General features: G+C 39.8%; 3 protein-coding genes across 3 annotated transcripts in view; 1 reads left to right on the top strand and 2 right to left on the bottom strand.

The window, feature by feature from the left end:
- Positions 1-797: 797 nt before the first annotated feature.
- Positions 798-2,182, bottom strand: brk1 (BRICK1 subunit of SCAR/WAVE actin nucleating complex). Its single transcript, XM_079266153.1, has 3 exons — positions 2,028-2,182; positions 1,380-1,462; positions 798-1,282 (listed from the first exon to the last, which is right to left on the bottom strand). The coding sequence occupies exons 1-3, from the start codon at positions 2,143-2,145 to the stop codon at positions 1,256-1,258; spliced, it is 228 nt and encodes a 75-aa protein (XP_079122279.1). The 5' UTR covers positions 2,146-2,182; the 3' UTR covers positions 798-1,255.
- A 483-nt stretch (positions 2,183-2,665) lies between these two features.
- Positions 2,666-4,025, bottom strand: gpx1a (glutathione peroxidase 1a). The gene is made up of 2 exons (XM_079266340.1): positions 3,737-4,025; positions 2,666-3,307 (listed from the first exon to the last, which is right to left on the bottom strand). Exons 1-2 carry the CDS (start codon positions 3,959-3,961, stop codon positions 2,957-2,959), a joined length of 576 nt encoding a protein of 191 aa, XP_079122466.1. The 5' UTR covers positions 3,962-4,025; the 3' UTR covers positions 2,666-2,956.
- A 757-nt stretch (positions 4,026-4,782) lies between these two features.
- tex264b (testis expressed 264, ER-phagy receptor b) overlaps positions 4,783-17,068 on the top strand; it is a gene marked incomplete at both ends in the record, with an annotated part of 29,473 nt that continues 17,187 nt past the window's right edge. The window contains 2 exon segments of the mRNA XM_079266112.1: positions 4,783-5,046; positions 11,180-11,401. Coding sequence (XP_079122238.1) covers positions 4,783-5,046; positions 11,180-11,401 — 486 coding nt within the window.

Below are 17,068 nucleotides of genomic sequence, written 5' to 3'. Positions count from 1 at the left end.
CCCGGTGCATTATGGGAAGTGAGAACATTTTGCACCTTATTTGCCTCACAGGCAGCACTTGGTCCTTGGTTTTTAGTCTGCCCTCATCAGGTTCTGACAATTAGTTATGTTAGGGATTGACATTGCAGTTGTCGTTACACTTTGTTATAATATCTGTGGTAAAGGAGGAGGCATGCTACCCGAGCACAGATCGATGTGCATGGTGTTTTTTTTTTAAAGTGCTGCCAAAGGGAAACGTTCAACTACTTCACATTTCGGCCATTTTACTGGGTTATGTAGCTTTTCATATTTACAGTAAACTGTTTTGTACTTCAAAATATGATTTCACATTCGGCTTTTAGTAGGTTGCCTTGTATAGCAAATTGCATTAAGCTACAGAACCTATTTGACTGCTAAATCACCCTTTACTTTTCAATGTGTAGCTCTTCTCAGGATCATTTTAATTTCTGTTTGTAGTCTTCAAACTGGTCCCGAAGCAATACTAAATCCCACTACTAAATTACTGTTCATACTATATTTATTTCCAATATTTGTCATTCCAGCATTCATGCCAGTGCATTTGGAATCTTGCACTTTGTCCCACAATCCTGTATGTTCAATAACAATTTGAACTGTCAAATATCTTAGTGTTTTCTGACCAGCTCTTACCTGTACAATAGCATAATACCTACTGTTTGTTAAGCCATAAGAGCATATAGAGAGCTACTGAGCATTAAACCCCTTGAATGTGTCAACATACCGAGTCAATGAAGTTGAATCTGACTAAGATAAGTACAACACACAAGGTAATTGTTCAGTATTTATTACAGTATTTAAATCCTGAAACATCACCAAACAGTTCACTGTACAAGCAGGTCCTCAATAAAGATGACTACACAATTTTTTGTTCAAGTTGGCACACAAGGATGTTCCCCTTTCATAAATCTCTAAAGTGGTAATGACGATGCATACAACACAGAATGTCAAAAGTTGCACTGATACCGATCCATAATTGAGCTCCACAATTTTGTTTCAAATCATTACTTTTGAAGCGTTTTTATTTTTTTTACATTGATGATTCTTGAGTCACTGACACCCAAGACAGAACCATATCTTCTATACAAAAGTGTCATGAGGCAAAACAACACAAAACTCCATAAAATATAAAAATGGTCCACATGGTCCCGTAAAAAGGAAGGTGGAATCCATCACACTTATTCCAAAAATCAGGGAGGGGGATGAACAGGTTGGATACTGTGAGTTCCCATGATGATTTCTAGGTCAGGGTCTCTCCTTTCGTCACCTGTAACGAGACAAATAATCATAGAATATTATCTTTTTGAAATATTCAAATAGAAAAAATGCATTGGGATGTATACATTACAATGCAGTTTACTTACTCTCGCCTCAATATATTCAATCCTCCTCTCCAAAGCCGTCAGCTTCTCATTGAGGGTGGCCAAGCGTGATCGACACGACATATCTGCGGATACATTATGTAGTACATGTAACGCCAACCATCATCAGTCACGACATTTCATTTTAAGAGGCGCAGCTTGTCGATTATGACAATAACAACCACGTTCACTCGACAACATTGAATATAAATGTTACCATTTACACTTTATCAGAGATCATCAATAAATGTAAGGGATTTTGCTGCTGCTGGTATACGTTACTGACAGCCGAGCAGACGAGTGTTTACAGTGGCCTGACAACCAAGCCGTCTCAACACTTGAATCCAGTAGTCTTATGATTTTTTACACTTGTTAGTCAACCAACACAAGATAACAAGAAGCGAAACTAAATGTAAGGCACCAAACTGCAATCCTTCTCCGAGGAAACAATAACAAGCTCACAGCTAACTGCTAGCTGCTAACTGGGAGTGGCCATTGAAAGCATCAACATCAATGCTAGCAACGGCAGAACAGCTAAGCTAGCTAGCTTAGCTAAACTAGCTAGCTAGCTAGATCTAGGTTAGCTACCTAGACAATGTAACGCTACCCGCAAAAGTAATCATTTCCGTCGACTGGTCGTTACAAGCTTACCAAATGAGTTAAGAAAGTCGGCGATTTTTTTGATGCTGCTAGTAATAACTTCAATATATTCTCGATTCGCCCAATCTTGGTGAATCTCTCTTTGCACTGGATCTTCCTGGCCAGCCATGTTGGACGAGTAGTACAGCGTAGCGTTCAGTCAAGGAGAGCCCCCTGCGTTCAACCAGGAAGCACAGCACAGACGAGCAGAGTGCTGCTGTCGGTGATTTAAGTATATCAGTTATAACCACAGACTTATTTAAAATATATATATTTTTGTATTTACATACATGTATGCACTATAAGGTAACGTGGCATACATAACGATAGTACGCCAGCGTTACGTAGCTAGGTTAACTGTTCAGGTGAATGAGCTGACTTGCAGCTGCCACTTAATTGTTTTGCACCTACAGGACGTGAGAATTATACTCCTTTAAATGTATAATATCAAACCGGCCAAAGATGTCATCATTGTCAAAACTATCCAGATTTTGTTCACACCAACAAATAGGCTTTCAAGTAGTGCATATACATAGAAAGCAGTACTTTAAAAGACTACATCAAAATAAATATCTGCTTCACTGAAAATACTGGAATTGTGTGTGTGTATGTATGCAGTGTACATAAATGACAGTAGCACTTAATTTGACATTACATGTTTATTTCTCCTCTACCCAATGCATGAGTTATACAGTCAGGCAGTGTCAGTCTTTTACATGCTCATCAGAAACTCCCCATGTAAAAACAGTTTCAAAGAGTGTCTTCATTGAGTAAATAGGCTGAACAACCAGAGTGTAGTGCACTGGATGCATCACAATGTTGCAATTTACTTGTGAAGGTGGAAAAACATGATGAAATAACCAAAACAAACAGTAAGGCCACTGATTAAACTTGTTGGCCGGGCTGGTTATAACTGATATCCCTTACAGCCACCTACAGCGTTAATTGACCCTCTTCAGTAGCTCTTTAATATCTGCCTCAATGTCAATAGTGAGGAAATTTCTGCTGTAGCGCTTGTAGGGCTCCCCATCAGGACCAACCAGGAACTTCTCAAAGTTCCAGGAGACATCATTCCTGCAGATGGGACTCCAAATGATGAACTTTGGATCAGTCATGAGAGCCATGGCATCATCACAGGGGAACGGAAGCTTTTCCTTCAGGTATACAAACAAGGGGTGGGCATCCTCTCCGTTTACATTCACCTTCTCAAGGAGCTTGAACTTGGGTTCAAAGGCATTCCCTGGACGGACATACTTCAGAGACCTTAGGATTTCATCATTCTTGCAGTTCTCCTGTTATACAACGACAGAAACATATAATACATTACAGATGGACAGTATGCAATCAGTGTCTTGTACTGCTTCATACTTCTACTCCACTGTTGCATTTCAGAAGGAAGTACTGTACTTTTTACGATGTTTATCTGACAGCTGCATATTGCATTCATTTTTACTGCAGTAAAAAGCATAAGGGACAAACTGTTTAACTGTTCCAACTTCTTAACACACCAAAAAGACTCATGTAGGCTCATATAACACAGGCATCCTTCAGGTTGAAAATGTTGTATTAGGCTACTATAATTTGTGACATGAATAAAGAGCGAGGCACATTTATTTTTTTGGTCCTACAATGATCAAGGAGCACACATACACCTAGAACCAGACACATCAGATTATGTTCTAGTTCAAATATGTAAATAGTATCATTCACACGTGTCCTACCTGATGTCCAAACTGATTACAGGGCACACCCAGAATAACGAGGCCCTTGGTTGAGTACCGTCTGTGGAGCTCGTTCATCTGGGTGTAGTCCCTGGTTGTTGTTCCTCACAGAGACGCCACATTCTCAATGAGAACAACTTTACCCTTCAGTGCAGAGAAACTGAAGCGTTCTCCAAACAGCAGTTTAGCTCTCAGGTCGTAAAATCTCCTCACATTTCCAGCCATTCTCGCGAATTCCGGATGAATCACACAAACAAGTAGATGAATGAAAAAACGACTCTCGGATTACCTCTATTTAGGCGGTTCAATGTCAACAAGTTCCCTTCAAGTCCAACCCTCATATGGGGCGGGGCAGATGTCAAACAATTCTCAAGGCTTGACTATTTCAAATGAATGTAACCTCCCCCACTTACATTTTTTTTAGTGCAATATCCATCATGTTCAATCCCAAAATAAATGTCTTCAGGTGTTATTATTGCAATTCTTCTCTGTCTCACAAGGCCATTCAAGGAAGTAGCTTGCCATGATGCATATTAATTATTAGCTAAATATGTCAAACGAGTTATATCAGTGTCCAGCCTTCTACATAAGTTCCTGATCACTTCGCAGAGCCGATGCTTTGCACATCTAAAGTTCACTGATTTGAGCTTCCATTCAAAATGACAAACATGAAAAAGTGTCCATAATGGGAGTCACAATAATGGGGTTGACCGGTTTCAAAAGTTTGCACTTATCAACGATTCATCACTATGCGAACTGCACACTCATTCAGCACCAGTATCAATCTGGATTCTGAAAATGTTTTCGACATGGACATGTTTTCCTTCAAGAGTTTTACAAGTTTGTTTGTGACCGTCTCCCCGTCTTTGGTCGGCCTGAATGGTACATTCCAGGAAGCACCGCGCAATGTGGAATCTTTGGGTATTTTTTAGTGAATTCAAGCACAACTGACAACGTCCAAATACTTGCTTGAAGAAATGTTAGCCTGTTAACGCCAGAGGCAACTGTAACAACTGTGTTAAGGGTTCAGAATAAGTTAAACAACGGTACCTGCTCCCATCATGCTGGACTGGGTCAGTCTGTGTGTAGCCATCAGCCTGTTGATGAGTCTTCTAGCTGGTTACGTTTTGTACTCGGGACTCCTCACAGACATAATCGTACTGACTGGTTCTCCTCCCATAAAGAAGATCACATTCGTCTACAAATTCAAACAAGGTCCATACCAAAAGAGCGGGCAACTTTTTAAGGAGTCTCACAGTATTGGACCAAAGCTTTCATGTATCGGAGTGTTTTATGACGACCCTAAAAAGGTAAATATCCACTAAACACCACTTGCTAGAATAGATGTTTCTTTCACGCGTGTTTTACTTCACTCAATATTTTAGCTTGACAATAAGGCGGATTTTACGATGTAAACTAGGTTGTTTGGTCGACCGCTAGATGGCGATAAAGCCATTCTCTTAAAACCAGTGAATTCTCACAAGATAACAGTTGTGTTTAAAATAATTGAATTTATCCAGTGAAATGCATATTTCCCCCAATCAATAATAACTTTAGATACATTTCATGTAGTCATTATATCTTGTCTGTCTTCTTCATTGACTTTTGGCACTGACAGATTGTTGTGTTTTCCAGATAGTATATACATACATATACATATAAATGTAACGATATATATATATATGTGTGTATATATGTATACGGAATTATAAATATGTGTATATGTGTGTACATGTGTATATATGTGTGTATATATGTATATGTATACATATATATGTGTGTATATGTATGTACTGTATGTGTGTATACACATATGTATATACATGTGTGTATTGAGCTGATTTCACAGTCTGAATGAGATGTGTTGAGTCTATCTGCTGGTCTGCTGGCTTCCTTCAGAAACATCCTTGTGTTTATTCGTCATCAGTAGCTTCATCGAGAGAGTCAGACTGGTGTCATGTTTGTGATATGTTTTATGTTGGAGGTCCACAATGCAAATCAGCCACTCGGGAGTCTACAGCTGTGAAGTGTTACAGTGTATTTATTAATCATCAAACATATTCCAAAAAAACAACTTTCCAGGTGGGTTGTATTTGGTTCAGCCGCTGACAGTCAGACTATAGCTTGCATTGTTAGCTTGGGGTTTTCACAATATTTATTTAATTTTTACCATTTACCACCAAGGGTCAAAATGTGGAAGCTTACAACACTTAAGTGAATGTGACTGAATCTCTTGCGGTCTCTTCTAGTGTCACACGAATGCTGATAAAAACACAATTACTAAGTCGGATCTGTCTGTGAGATGTTTATACATTCCGAACCGTTCCCTGTGTGAACTCCATCCATCCCCAAATCTCAGTGTCTATAAGCAGCAGGAAATATTATCTGCTGGATCTGTTTTCCTGCTACATATTCCTGCTCACTCTCCGGGGTCTCCGAAATCATGCAGTGCTAGCTCCCACTTTCTTAAGAGAATCCAGCTTGAGTTGTGTTTTCAAAAAGGCTCTGCCCAAACACATTGAGAAGGAATGAGACAAGGAGCAGCTTAAAATGGTTGAGAAGTACAGTTTGATGTGCTGTGTGGAGGGTCCGGAGGTTCAGATAACAAAAGGGGATCTGTGGAAAATACTACAGCAGGATGTAGAACACTGTGTGTAGCTGGCTGTTAATGACCTCCGTGAGAGAATGCATCGCAGAGATTACATATCATCAATACATCTCGAATATTGAATTAATCAGTTAATAAAGAAAACAAAATACAAATTGAATTAATAATATAATAATAGTTTTCATAGATGATTATACAGAGTTGTGTTTCTGCTGTTGAGCCTCCTCTTATTGATGTAAATAGGGTGGACAAAATAATAAAAACATCAGTACAATTTACCGGCACCACAGACTGCAGCCTCCAACATGAACGTACAGTTGAATCGACTCCTCTCTGAATAGTTTCAACATAAACTGAGCTTTAAAACCTTTATGAAGGTAGGATTTATTGTAGGGCTGTTGTGTTAGACATTCGGTCATGAATGACATTGACCTGGTGGAAAAAGTATTTTTCTGTGTTTGACAACAAGTCTACAAAAGGTCCAACAACGTCCGTAGTCTTTTAATGTGCACTACAATTGTGACTCTGTTCTATAGAAGTTTCATTGAGTCTGTTCTGTCCTGCTGTATTGTGCCCTTGGTTTGGGACCCTAAATCTCACCTTGTCAAAGTGGCCACCAAAGATATTGGGGTGAGTCAGCAGTGGCTTTCTGACCTCTGCTATAGGCAGGTCTCAAGGAAGGCCCAGACCATATCGGACTGATTTCAGCTTTCAGGCCGTAGATACGGAGTTCCTGCTCATTGGACAAAAAGATACACAGTTTTGTTTTGTTTGCACGGTAATTAGTTGCCTGCAGTCTCACGTCTATTCTGGCTTCTTTTGAAGGGATCTCACATTTGTACCGTTTGTCCAGATTGTTGCATGATGTGATTCATGTTTTTATAAAGTGTTTGTATACCTGGTTGCAACCATATTTCCCTTGGTGGGATAATAAAGTTTACCGTGACTAGTTTTTTTGATTAGTTTAGCCTACTTATATAAACTGGCAACTGAGTATATATTCTTACAGTTACAAATTAGCAAGTGGAAGGATGAATCCGCGTCTTGCTTGGCCATTATTAGTGCGTCTTTCTTCCCATGTTACATACTTGTAGTTTAGTAGAAATATTGTAGAAGGAAGCGCTAATAGTCAGAACCCAACGTTGTCAACTATGCTGTGATATCACCTTTGTCAGCGTCACTCAACTCCAACATTTGTATTGTCTGTCTCTGAAATATGATGATGTCTGCCTTTTTCAGAGCTGCATTTCAACCGTATAGACTTAAGTGGCGCTACTTAAACCCGATGCACAACCTGATGGAATGTAACCAGAGTTTAGTCGTGAACTCTGGTCCTCAGCTCTGCTTCAAAACACTTTTGTTATGCTCATCCTCTTTTCTTTTTTTTCCCCAAGCTGGCAATTAAGGTAGCAATGGGTCCTATAGTTCCTCTGCACGGTCGCAGCCAAGTCCTGATCTAAGTTAAAGTAATTGGCATAATGATCTCAGCTCATTGGCGTCCGAGCAGTCCCGGCGCCAGGAGAACCAGAGAGGACTGGTCCTCGCTGTCTAAATAGTGAGACTCTGTCCATTGATATTTGCAGTGAGAACGACTTTCAAAAAGTGCAGCTGACAGAGCACAAGTGTCAGCGCGGCTAGTCTGATCCTCGGTTTTCTCACTTTCACCTCCTTTAATCACTTCCTCTGGAGAAACAAAAGACCTCAACGAGGACTCGAGTAGGTCTTCAGACGGTTGCCATGGATACAGGGCTGGAGCATCTCTGTTCTGTTCCCTTCAAACGGCGAACAGATATTCTGGGCCCCACTCACGAAAACACCACCAGCCACTTCACAGCTTCAAAGCCAGGGGGGTTCCCGACCCACTGCTCCCACTTCACCTCTACCCGGCAGCTCTCCCCCCCCTCTGAGGGAGGCAACAGGGGTGGACCGTGTAGTTTTCTGTCAAACTTGATATTTCGAGTAAGCGATCGAGATCAGGGGTTTTTGCGGTCCTTGAGACAAAGATTGTCCAATAAAAAGCCGCGTGACAAGTGGAATGGTGGGGAAGTGACACATGCGTCTGCCCGTCCTCAGGGACCCGTGTTTTGGGTCACGATACGATGAAAGCTGTGGGCTTGTGTGCTGAAGCAGGGGACTGGTCAGGAAATATGTATCTGTTCCAACGTTAGACTTTTTGCAGTGAATGATGAAATAGTGGAAAATCTCTTCGATAATTACCCGTTCAGAAAGTCAAATGTAAGCGGTGGTGCTTTGATAGTTTCCCTCTCTTACTGTGTTACAATACCAAAGTCAATTCAGCCGCATGCACAACTGAGACACAGCCAATGCTCCTTCAGTTGGATTTCGGAAACTTTTTGCTTCAGATGTGCTGTCAGTGTAAGGAAGAAACCTCAAAAGACAGCACACTTGTGTCTTGATGAGTGCAGAGAAGCAAAACAAAGATTGTGGACAGAGGCGTGTGCTTTAGACAGAGGCGTGTGCTTTAGACAGAGGCGTGTGCTTTAGGCGCTGGCTCTTTGATCTGGACTAGCCCTGTGATCATCAATAGATCCACTTGGCTCAGATTCCCCACTGTGAGCCCCCAAAACATCCAAAGTGTCAAATATGTGTAAAATCTCCCAAAAGATCTCCCAAATTAAGTTTTAGTACTTACAATTGTGTGTATATATATATATATATATATATATATATATATATATAGTATGTATATACAGTATATATATATATACTGTATATGCAGTATATATATATATATATACTGTATATACAGTATATATATATATACTGTATATACAGTATATATATATATATATATATATACTGTATATGCAGTATATATATATATATACTGTATATACAGTATATATATATACTATATAGATATATATTACCTTATCACGTTATATTTTAGTTTGGCCTGCTCCAATGAGAACCTGACTCTTCTCTTGACTTTTGAGATGTTTATTTCAGGATTGTGAACATTTGATGGAGATCATATATTTTTCTGTGAGTCTTTATTGAATTTGTCCTTCATATCTCCACTTAACATCAAAAGCATTACATGGTACGAGGCTTATGGGACAAACAAGGCGTGGTGTCAACTTTAAAATATCATGTGTATCCTGGAGTTGTATGTGTTTGTGTGTATGTGTATTTGCTGCTTCATGCGTGACAACAATACCAATTCATGAAAGTAAAAATCTATAACTTACACGACTGGCAAGAGAAATCAATGCATTTAACATAAGCTCAGAAAGTGGCCTCAAGTTGGACTGAATGTCGTGTTTATTTCCCCACAGTCTGACTGGAACTAAAGATTATCTACCGGGTAATAAAGATGGAAACTTACAGTCGATAGACACAAATAAACCTGAAATAGGGCTGCAACCAACGATTATTTTCATTATTGATTCTTTTGCAGAACATTTTCCCAATCAATCCATGAATAGTTTGGTCTGTAAAATGTTAGAAAGTAGTGAATAATGCCCATCGTATTTTTTAAGAGTCCTTGTTAACCTCATCAAATGTCTTGTTTTGTCCAACAATCCACAACACAGATGTATTCAGTTTACAATAATACAAAACAAGAGAAAAACATAAAATCCTCACATTGGTGGAGCTGCCGGACTGTTTGGGTATATTTGTTGCTTTAAAATAACCTAAACCAATTCAATCAACCAATCATCAAACAATTCCAGTGAAATGTAATCTCACCAGTTCTCTCAATCCTACTCAACAGTCGAACAACCTGGCTCATTGATTATTTGTCGACCCTGAGTAAAGCTATTGATTGCACGATAGAATCAGATTAAGACCTGATTGTGTTTATCAGAATTCATCACAAATTCACAAAATCAGTCTCGTAGCCGATATTTAAGTTGTCTACTTCACTATATTATTGACAATACTCAAAATAAGGTAGTCTGTTCATCTGCTGATACAAAACACATCTTGGATCAAATGCATATTTCTCACATCTTGCAGTATTTCTGTGTTTTTAAACTTTGAATGTGCTGTAGTGTGAATAATTAGCCTGTGTATGGTGAACACCACACTTCTACCCATGACTGGCCTTGCGTGCGGAGGAATAGAGGAGAAAGTAGACATTCTCAGACACACGGGCTGTGCTAGAAGCGTAGCATTGATAGGTTTATGGACAAATTGGACCATTCCAGTGCATTTATTACATGAGCCTTCAGCGGAGCTCATCTCAGCTCAGCAGTGGGGAGAAAGTCTTGGATGTCCCAGGAGTATTCATTTTTAAAGAGTGTTGCCCTCTTCTTTTTTTTTAATGGGCGCCAGGGAGCTCAGAATAAAAGGAAGGAGCAATAATTGCTGCGCTGCCAAATGGTCCAATTACAGCTCAGATTAATGAGAATAATATCTCCTTACATTTGGTACCTGGCTGACATCAGAGAAGATATCTACATCCCATTGTATTTTTTACGTATGCTGTGCACTGCTCACAAAATGATCTTACAATATGACTCACCAGTCTTCAGAGACTTTGGAAATTGACGTTACTGCAGGTAAAATTACATTTTAGAGGTCCCCCCCCCTTTATTTCTCAGGGAGATTGACTGGCAAGAGGAGAGATGATGTTGTGAGTCGTGCAATCGGTTTAGGCAGCTGCTGCTGTTGTTGTCATATTGGAGGCTCTGTGTAATTATTGCAGTGAGAATCACAATAAAGATGAAAATAGGGAAAGGTCAACTGCTGATAAGACTACAGCAGTCTTACCGTTTCTGATCGATTCTAAATCTTTCAGTCTATTTTGTTTATATCTTCTCTCTTATCAACCTTTATTTATGTTTTCATTCGATCCTTGTTTGTAGGTGCCGGGACCACAGTGTCGCTATGCTGTCGGCAGTATTCTGAGCGAGGGAGAAAACGAGGCCGATGAGGAACTTTTAAAGAGCTATGAGACGTCTGGCTTTAAAGTCTTTTCCTTTCCCGAAGTCACACACGTGGTCACTACCTCGTTCCCCCACAGGACGGTTTGCTCTTTCCTCCTGGGAATAAGAAGAGTTTACCCACGGCTAGAGCACTACATCAAGGTATTATGCGTTTTGGACTCTTTTCTACCAATCACAGTCTCTTGAATTTTGTTTTTCCAGAACCAGATGTGTTCATTCAAAGAAAAGGCAAATGCTCCATTATGGAAAATATGATGTAATAAGACCATCGCTAACCGTAAAAAATAGGAAATAAAGTAAACTTTTAGATGACTGAGTAAGGAATATTTTAATATTTTTTGAAAAGGAGCTAGGTGCATTGATAACCATGAGCCACTGCCTGTATGCTTATTTTAGCATACAGTCGGACAGCAGTAAAGGAAATGTGAGATGTGAAATGTGTGTGCCTCATAATAGGATGAGTCATTGCTAACTCTAAAGTGGGATTACGTCAGGCGGTGGCAAAATAAAAATTCAATATATAACCCAGTGATCGGCATATGTACATCTGAATCATACTGTGTGCTGTCAGGCAGCTGTGTTTTGTTAAAAGCTGAGCATGTCAAATCCTTTTCTTCACATCGCCTGAAGGGCTGGGAGGTGTTTGTTAGGTAGTGCGGCAGGAAGAGGTGTTGGAGGAGGCGTGGAGGGAACTTTAAGACAAAGACGGAGAACAATTTGAGCTCCGTTTTAGCACTTTCTGATGAATGATCTCGCCAAGTGCCGCTTGAGGGATGCTGGGAAAGTGAGTCATTGTGTTGAGCCGAGAGTTTTGCGGATGTGGTTTTTAATTATGCAGTGTGCTGAAGCAGGTGGCAACACCACAGGTTGTCCCAATCACTCTGCTGCTGCTGGAGGAATGTGTCCGTGCGTCCTGACTGGCTGCCTCTCCCATCTGCTCGGACGCTGTTTAAATCTGGCTCTGCTCCAGTGACACTTAGCCTGTCAGAGAGGTCAGCTTACACAGCCAATTAAAGTGGACGCCAGTCTCCTTCATCGGCAATGTTATATCGCTACATATCATTCATTGTGTTGTATCAACACCTCCATATCATTGGAAGCACTATTGCATTTTATAATTAACGAGCCCTCGCATTAAATCTGTAACATCAACAGATACTTATTGAATCAGATGAAAGAACAACAACTACTACAGTTTGATGGTCTTTAATGCATTTTCTTGTCTTACATGAAAGTATATAGGATTTCGCCAAATATATTTAGTTGCTGGTTTATTAGGTACAGCTAAATAATGCAGTCTAATACAACAACCTCGAAATATATATCGTACTTTCAACAAAAACATTTTTCTGAAAATGTTTCAGAGAGGGGTTGATTCAACGTCATGGTCGTTTTTGGATGCTGTAGATTCTGATATTTAGAAACCCGGTCGGTGTAGTTGGGGTGGAAAAAAATATGCAACAGCAACAGAACGGCCTTCAAACTCAACTCCATCAACTCCTCATATAAACAGTCTCAACATAACTGAACTTTATAACCTTCATGAAGGAAGAATATGCTGCAGGCTGTTTTGTTAGACTTCCTTAGTTTTAGCTCGAGGTTGCAACTTAACGATAAACTGAGCGTGTACAGTGAATGTGTTAATCGCCCCTCCAGCTATTATTGATATGCAACTCTCACTCTGACCTGTTCCGGAAGAAGGCAGGAAAACAGGACAGAATATATAGATACATATATATATCTTTCTGTCTGGATACCTGGATATAATGTGAATTTATTTGACGGCACATTTCATCCACAGTCATGAAATCCAGAGAGATTTGATTCCAAATCCAGAGGTTTTGTTTAGAGGCTCAGGAAATGAGTTTCACTTTAACATGACATCTTCTGGTGTAAATCGCAGGTTGGACATTTACAACTGTTATCTCTTTCTCTTCTGACTCCATAGCACATTTTTCAAAGTTGTTGTATTTTGTTATTTAAGAAAGCCATGTAGTTATTTGAATACAGCTGTGCGATCTTGAGGATGAGTTCAAGAAAGATGTTATGGTGAAATGAAGTAGGTCTTACGTCTTGTAATATTCGACACCGTGTAAGCTGCCGGAGACTTGATTCTCTTGCGTCAATATTCACCCAGAATGCACCTTAACACGGATAACCTGGTCCTCTCTGAGAGGCAGCATTACCTTATGAAGTCTGAGAACTGAATCCTCATGTTACTGAACACACTCACAACAACATTCAAAGAGCGACAACCAAATACATATTGTTATGCAAATCCAAGCATTTCTCTGTCATCAATCTGACGAAACCAATTGCCCATTCTGAAATTGTTCGAGCATTTTAAGGAGCTACATTCACTACCTGTCATGTCATGTCTTTATATCTTTTACAACCAGCGCACACTGACACTTGCTGAAGGGCGTTGAAACGTAAGTTGAAGTTGAAACACTGCAGCTGGTTGAAATGTAAGCATGAAAAGGAGTTTAAGTGTTGCTCAACGATGGACTGTAACGATAACGTAACCATATTTGAAATACATCTGTGAAGCAAATGCCCTGTAAACATTCTACATACCACAACATTTACCTTCATTATAAGTAGTTTATTCCTGTATCAAATTCAACAACGGTATTTAAACTAAAACATGGCTCACATTCAACAGAAGCAGCACTAACGGCTCCAAATGGATTTATTTTTCGTGAATGCTGTTGATGCCGTCGACACTTTGAATATCCCAAGTGGTGAGACCTTTTCAAACCAGCTCATCAGCATTTAGCATGCCTGATTTCTGTCTGTCAGACACTTTGAGTCGCTGGCCCACAGTCGGGCCTGATATTTGCCAAGTCAGACCATCGATTGGCCCCAGTGTTTTTCTTCTGTGCCTTGGCTCTTTAGCGGTGGGCTACATCACAGACGCCTCGGCATCTTGAGATTTGATTCAAGCATGGTGGCCAGGCCTTCAGACTGGATTGGGAGAATAATATTGTTGACATTCACTGAGATCTAAAGGTTTGTGAAAGGCAGACGACGGAACATTTGTTTGCTTCAGGGCACTGAAGTTTCTTGCCAGCACCGAGGCTACGGGCTGAATATAAAGCATGTTTCTCTTTGTTCCTTAGAAATGGCCTTTTTTAGCAACTGACACACATGGTGTGACAGTGATCACCAAGTCTTCCTCAGCGCAATAGAGATTAAAGCCTCATTTTTGGGACATAAGGGGCTGCCTCTCACAATTCCTATTAGTGTCGTTCACAAAGCAGTGCACAGATGCTAGTCTGCAGGGCCTGTTAAACATGCAGACTTTTGGCAAAAAGTAACGTATTTTCCGAAAGGTCAGAAAAGGTTATGTGCTGGACAAAGTACCGGTAAAGAGGGAGCAGTTGCATATGCCGGAAGATCGAGGGTTTGGTTTAATTCTAATTCTAATTCTGAGGGGTGTCTTGAAAATATTCTTCTCATGAAGAAAGAGGACAGACAACTATTTCTTCGCAGGAGTAAAAACCGTCCGTTCCAAAGCCTATTAGGAGGCCTTCCATGCAGTCTGAGTATTCAGAGGTTGTACATGTTTCTTGTGTCTGTTTCAGTTGTAACTTATGACACTAATGAGGTGCAGGGATCAAGCCATGTGGTTAGGGTGATTTATTAGCAAACTACTTATATTAAGTCAGAAATTTCCATAGACAAAATCAATTAGTTCTATTGACATGCGGTGTTGAATATTGAATTGAACCTCTTTTAAGTTTTTAAATACCACGCGCCGTAGTAGAATTTACCTAATTTACTTTTTTGTTCATGGCCAGTGGAATTCGACATTTCCAAAATATCATAAAAATCATTAAGATTGATCTTGCAAGAGTAAGTGCTGTTACTAGTAAGGAACGATCTAGATGAGTATCGTGCCTGTTTCTGTGTTATTGCTGAAGGCGTCATCTCCAACACGTTAAACACATTTGTTTTCTTTTTCTCCTCCCCTCAATTTATCCATAATACACACACATTTAAACATGTTTGTGTATCACACCTGTTAAATATCCTACGCCCTTTGTCTAATTCCCTCCTGTTGTCTTGTAATCACAAACAACAGGCATTGTTTGGAGTTTAAACTCAGTGAAATCAGTGAGGAGTTATGTAAAGAAAATAATTGCTTAAATACTCTTTCTGTGAAAAAAAAAGGGTTAAGTTTAAGACCTCAGACATTTGGTTTGTAGGTGTTATTTCTTCGGACAATGAGAAATAAATAGCTGAAATCAAATCTATACCGCTGCTATGTTGTTTTATTTATAACCGATTCATTATATGAATATACAAAAGCATTGGGCCTCTTTCATCACGTATGTTGCATCACGATCCTGCGAGCCAAGTCTTCCCACGGGACGCTCTGTGGAGTTTGCCTGTCAAATGTTGAAACATGGCTTTAATCCTCCGCAGCTGGGAATCTACCGTTGGTGTTAAATGTCACATCTACATATGATTGATCGGATCCAAACTTTATCCTCTGTTGCACTGTCGCTCTGAATGAAGATCAGGCAGGGTGGGATTACAGTTTAAGAAGGATCGTTATTTTTAGATATGGGACAAATTGTTTTGTGCTGGTGGACATTTTCACCAATCACTTAGGATGTGAAGATGGAGCGAATGCGTAGAAGATGCACGCTGGCTACTTTGATGATATCAGTCTGTGATTGTGCTGTTCAATTTTCTCCCTGCGGATACAGTGAACATATGTTACGGTGTAGACCTGTAAATAACAACTATTGTAGTCTTTTCAAAATGAGATACAGGATACTTAGAGGCACATATGGTACTGTCATAGTAGATGCTCGCATTAGTAGGACTACAATACCCAAAAGCCTTAGTAATCACACCAGTACAATTTTTAGAAATGTTGAAAAACATTGGGCGGGATAAAAATAGAACTGTGTTTCCTGCATTCTAAAACAAACTGGACATACTTTGAAATCACCGCATAATGTTTAAACCTGCTGCCGACATTTTTGTATTGGATGATTTACCAAAGTGAAGTCTAAAAGTCTTTCACAAATTGTAGTTTTTGCTCTATTAGGCCTACGTATTGCATTCTTAAAGTTCTTTCCAACACCTGAAGTTTGTGTATCTGTGATGTGGCTCGCTTATATAGAAGAGAAGAACGGACTCACACACACACACACACACACACTCATTCTCTTATGTCAGCTAAAATATTCCAACCATTTGGTCGTGTCTTTTGTTGAGACCGACATGCAAATTAAATGAATTTGCTCCAGTGTCCTCTTGAGGGATTTTCTGAAAAGCAATCCCAGAGGCAATTTTGAAGCATTCAAGTATGAGTCGGACAACAGGGTGGGGGCACCTAACCAAGGTGCAGAGGTTTGGGACCTCACTGAGCTAACTAAAGAAAATGGGAAAGATTAAAAAAAAGAGGCTTAAGACTTAAGTGCTTTATTCAGCTCAGTGACTTTCAAACAGTCCTTGTTCATTTGTCAGGGCTGAATAAATCTGTGTAAAGAGTGTTGTTGCTTGAGTGACACCTGGATTATTCACATAGCGACTACCGGTACTGTCATTCATTATGCCGTCAGCCCCTTTGAACCGCTTTTTTCCCCCCATCGGGGCTTTGAATTGAAATGTAGACAATAAGGGGCTGCAGATATACTATATTCCATTATCCCCTCCTCTATGTGAACAATAGGAATGTCAAAAAAGAGTGTAGAGCTGTTGAGGAAACACCTATTAATCATGTGATAAAGCAAAACAGAAACTAGAAGAAGCACAAAATGTATGAGGGATTGATTGGATATGGTTAGA

The sequence above is a fragment of the Melanostigma gelatinosum genome (assembly GCF_949748355.1).
Source record: "Melanostigma gelatinosum genome assembly, chromosome: 3".
Classification (NCBI taxonomy): Eukaryota; Metazoa; Chordata; class Actinopteri; order Perciformes; family Zoarcidae; genus Melanostigma; species Melanostigma gelatinosum.
This window is presented reverse-complemented; position numbering and strand designations above follow the sequence as displayed.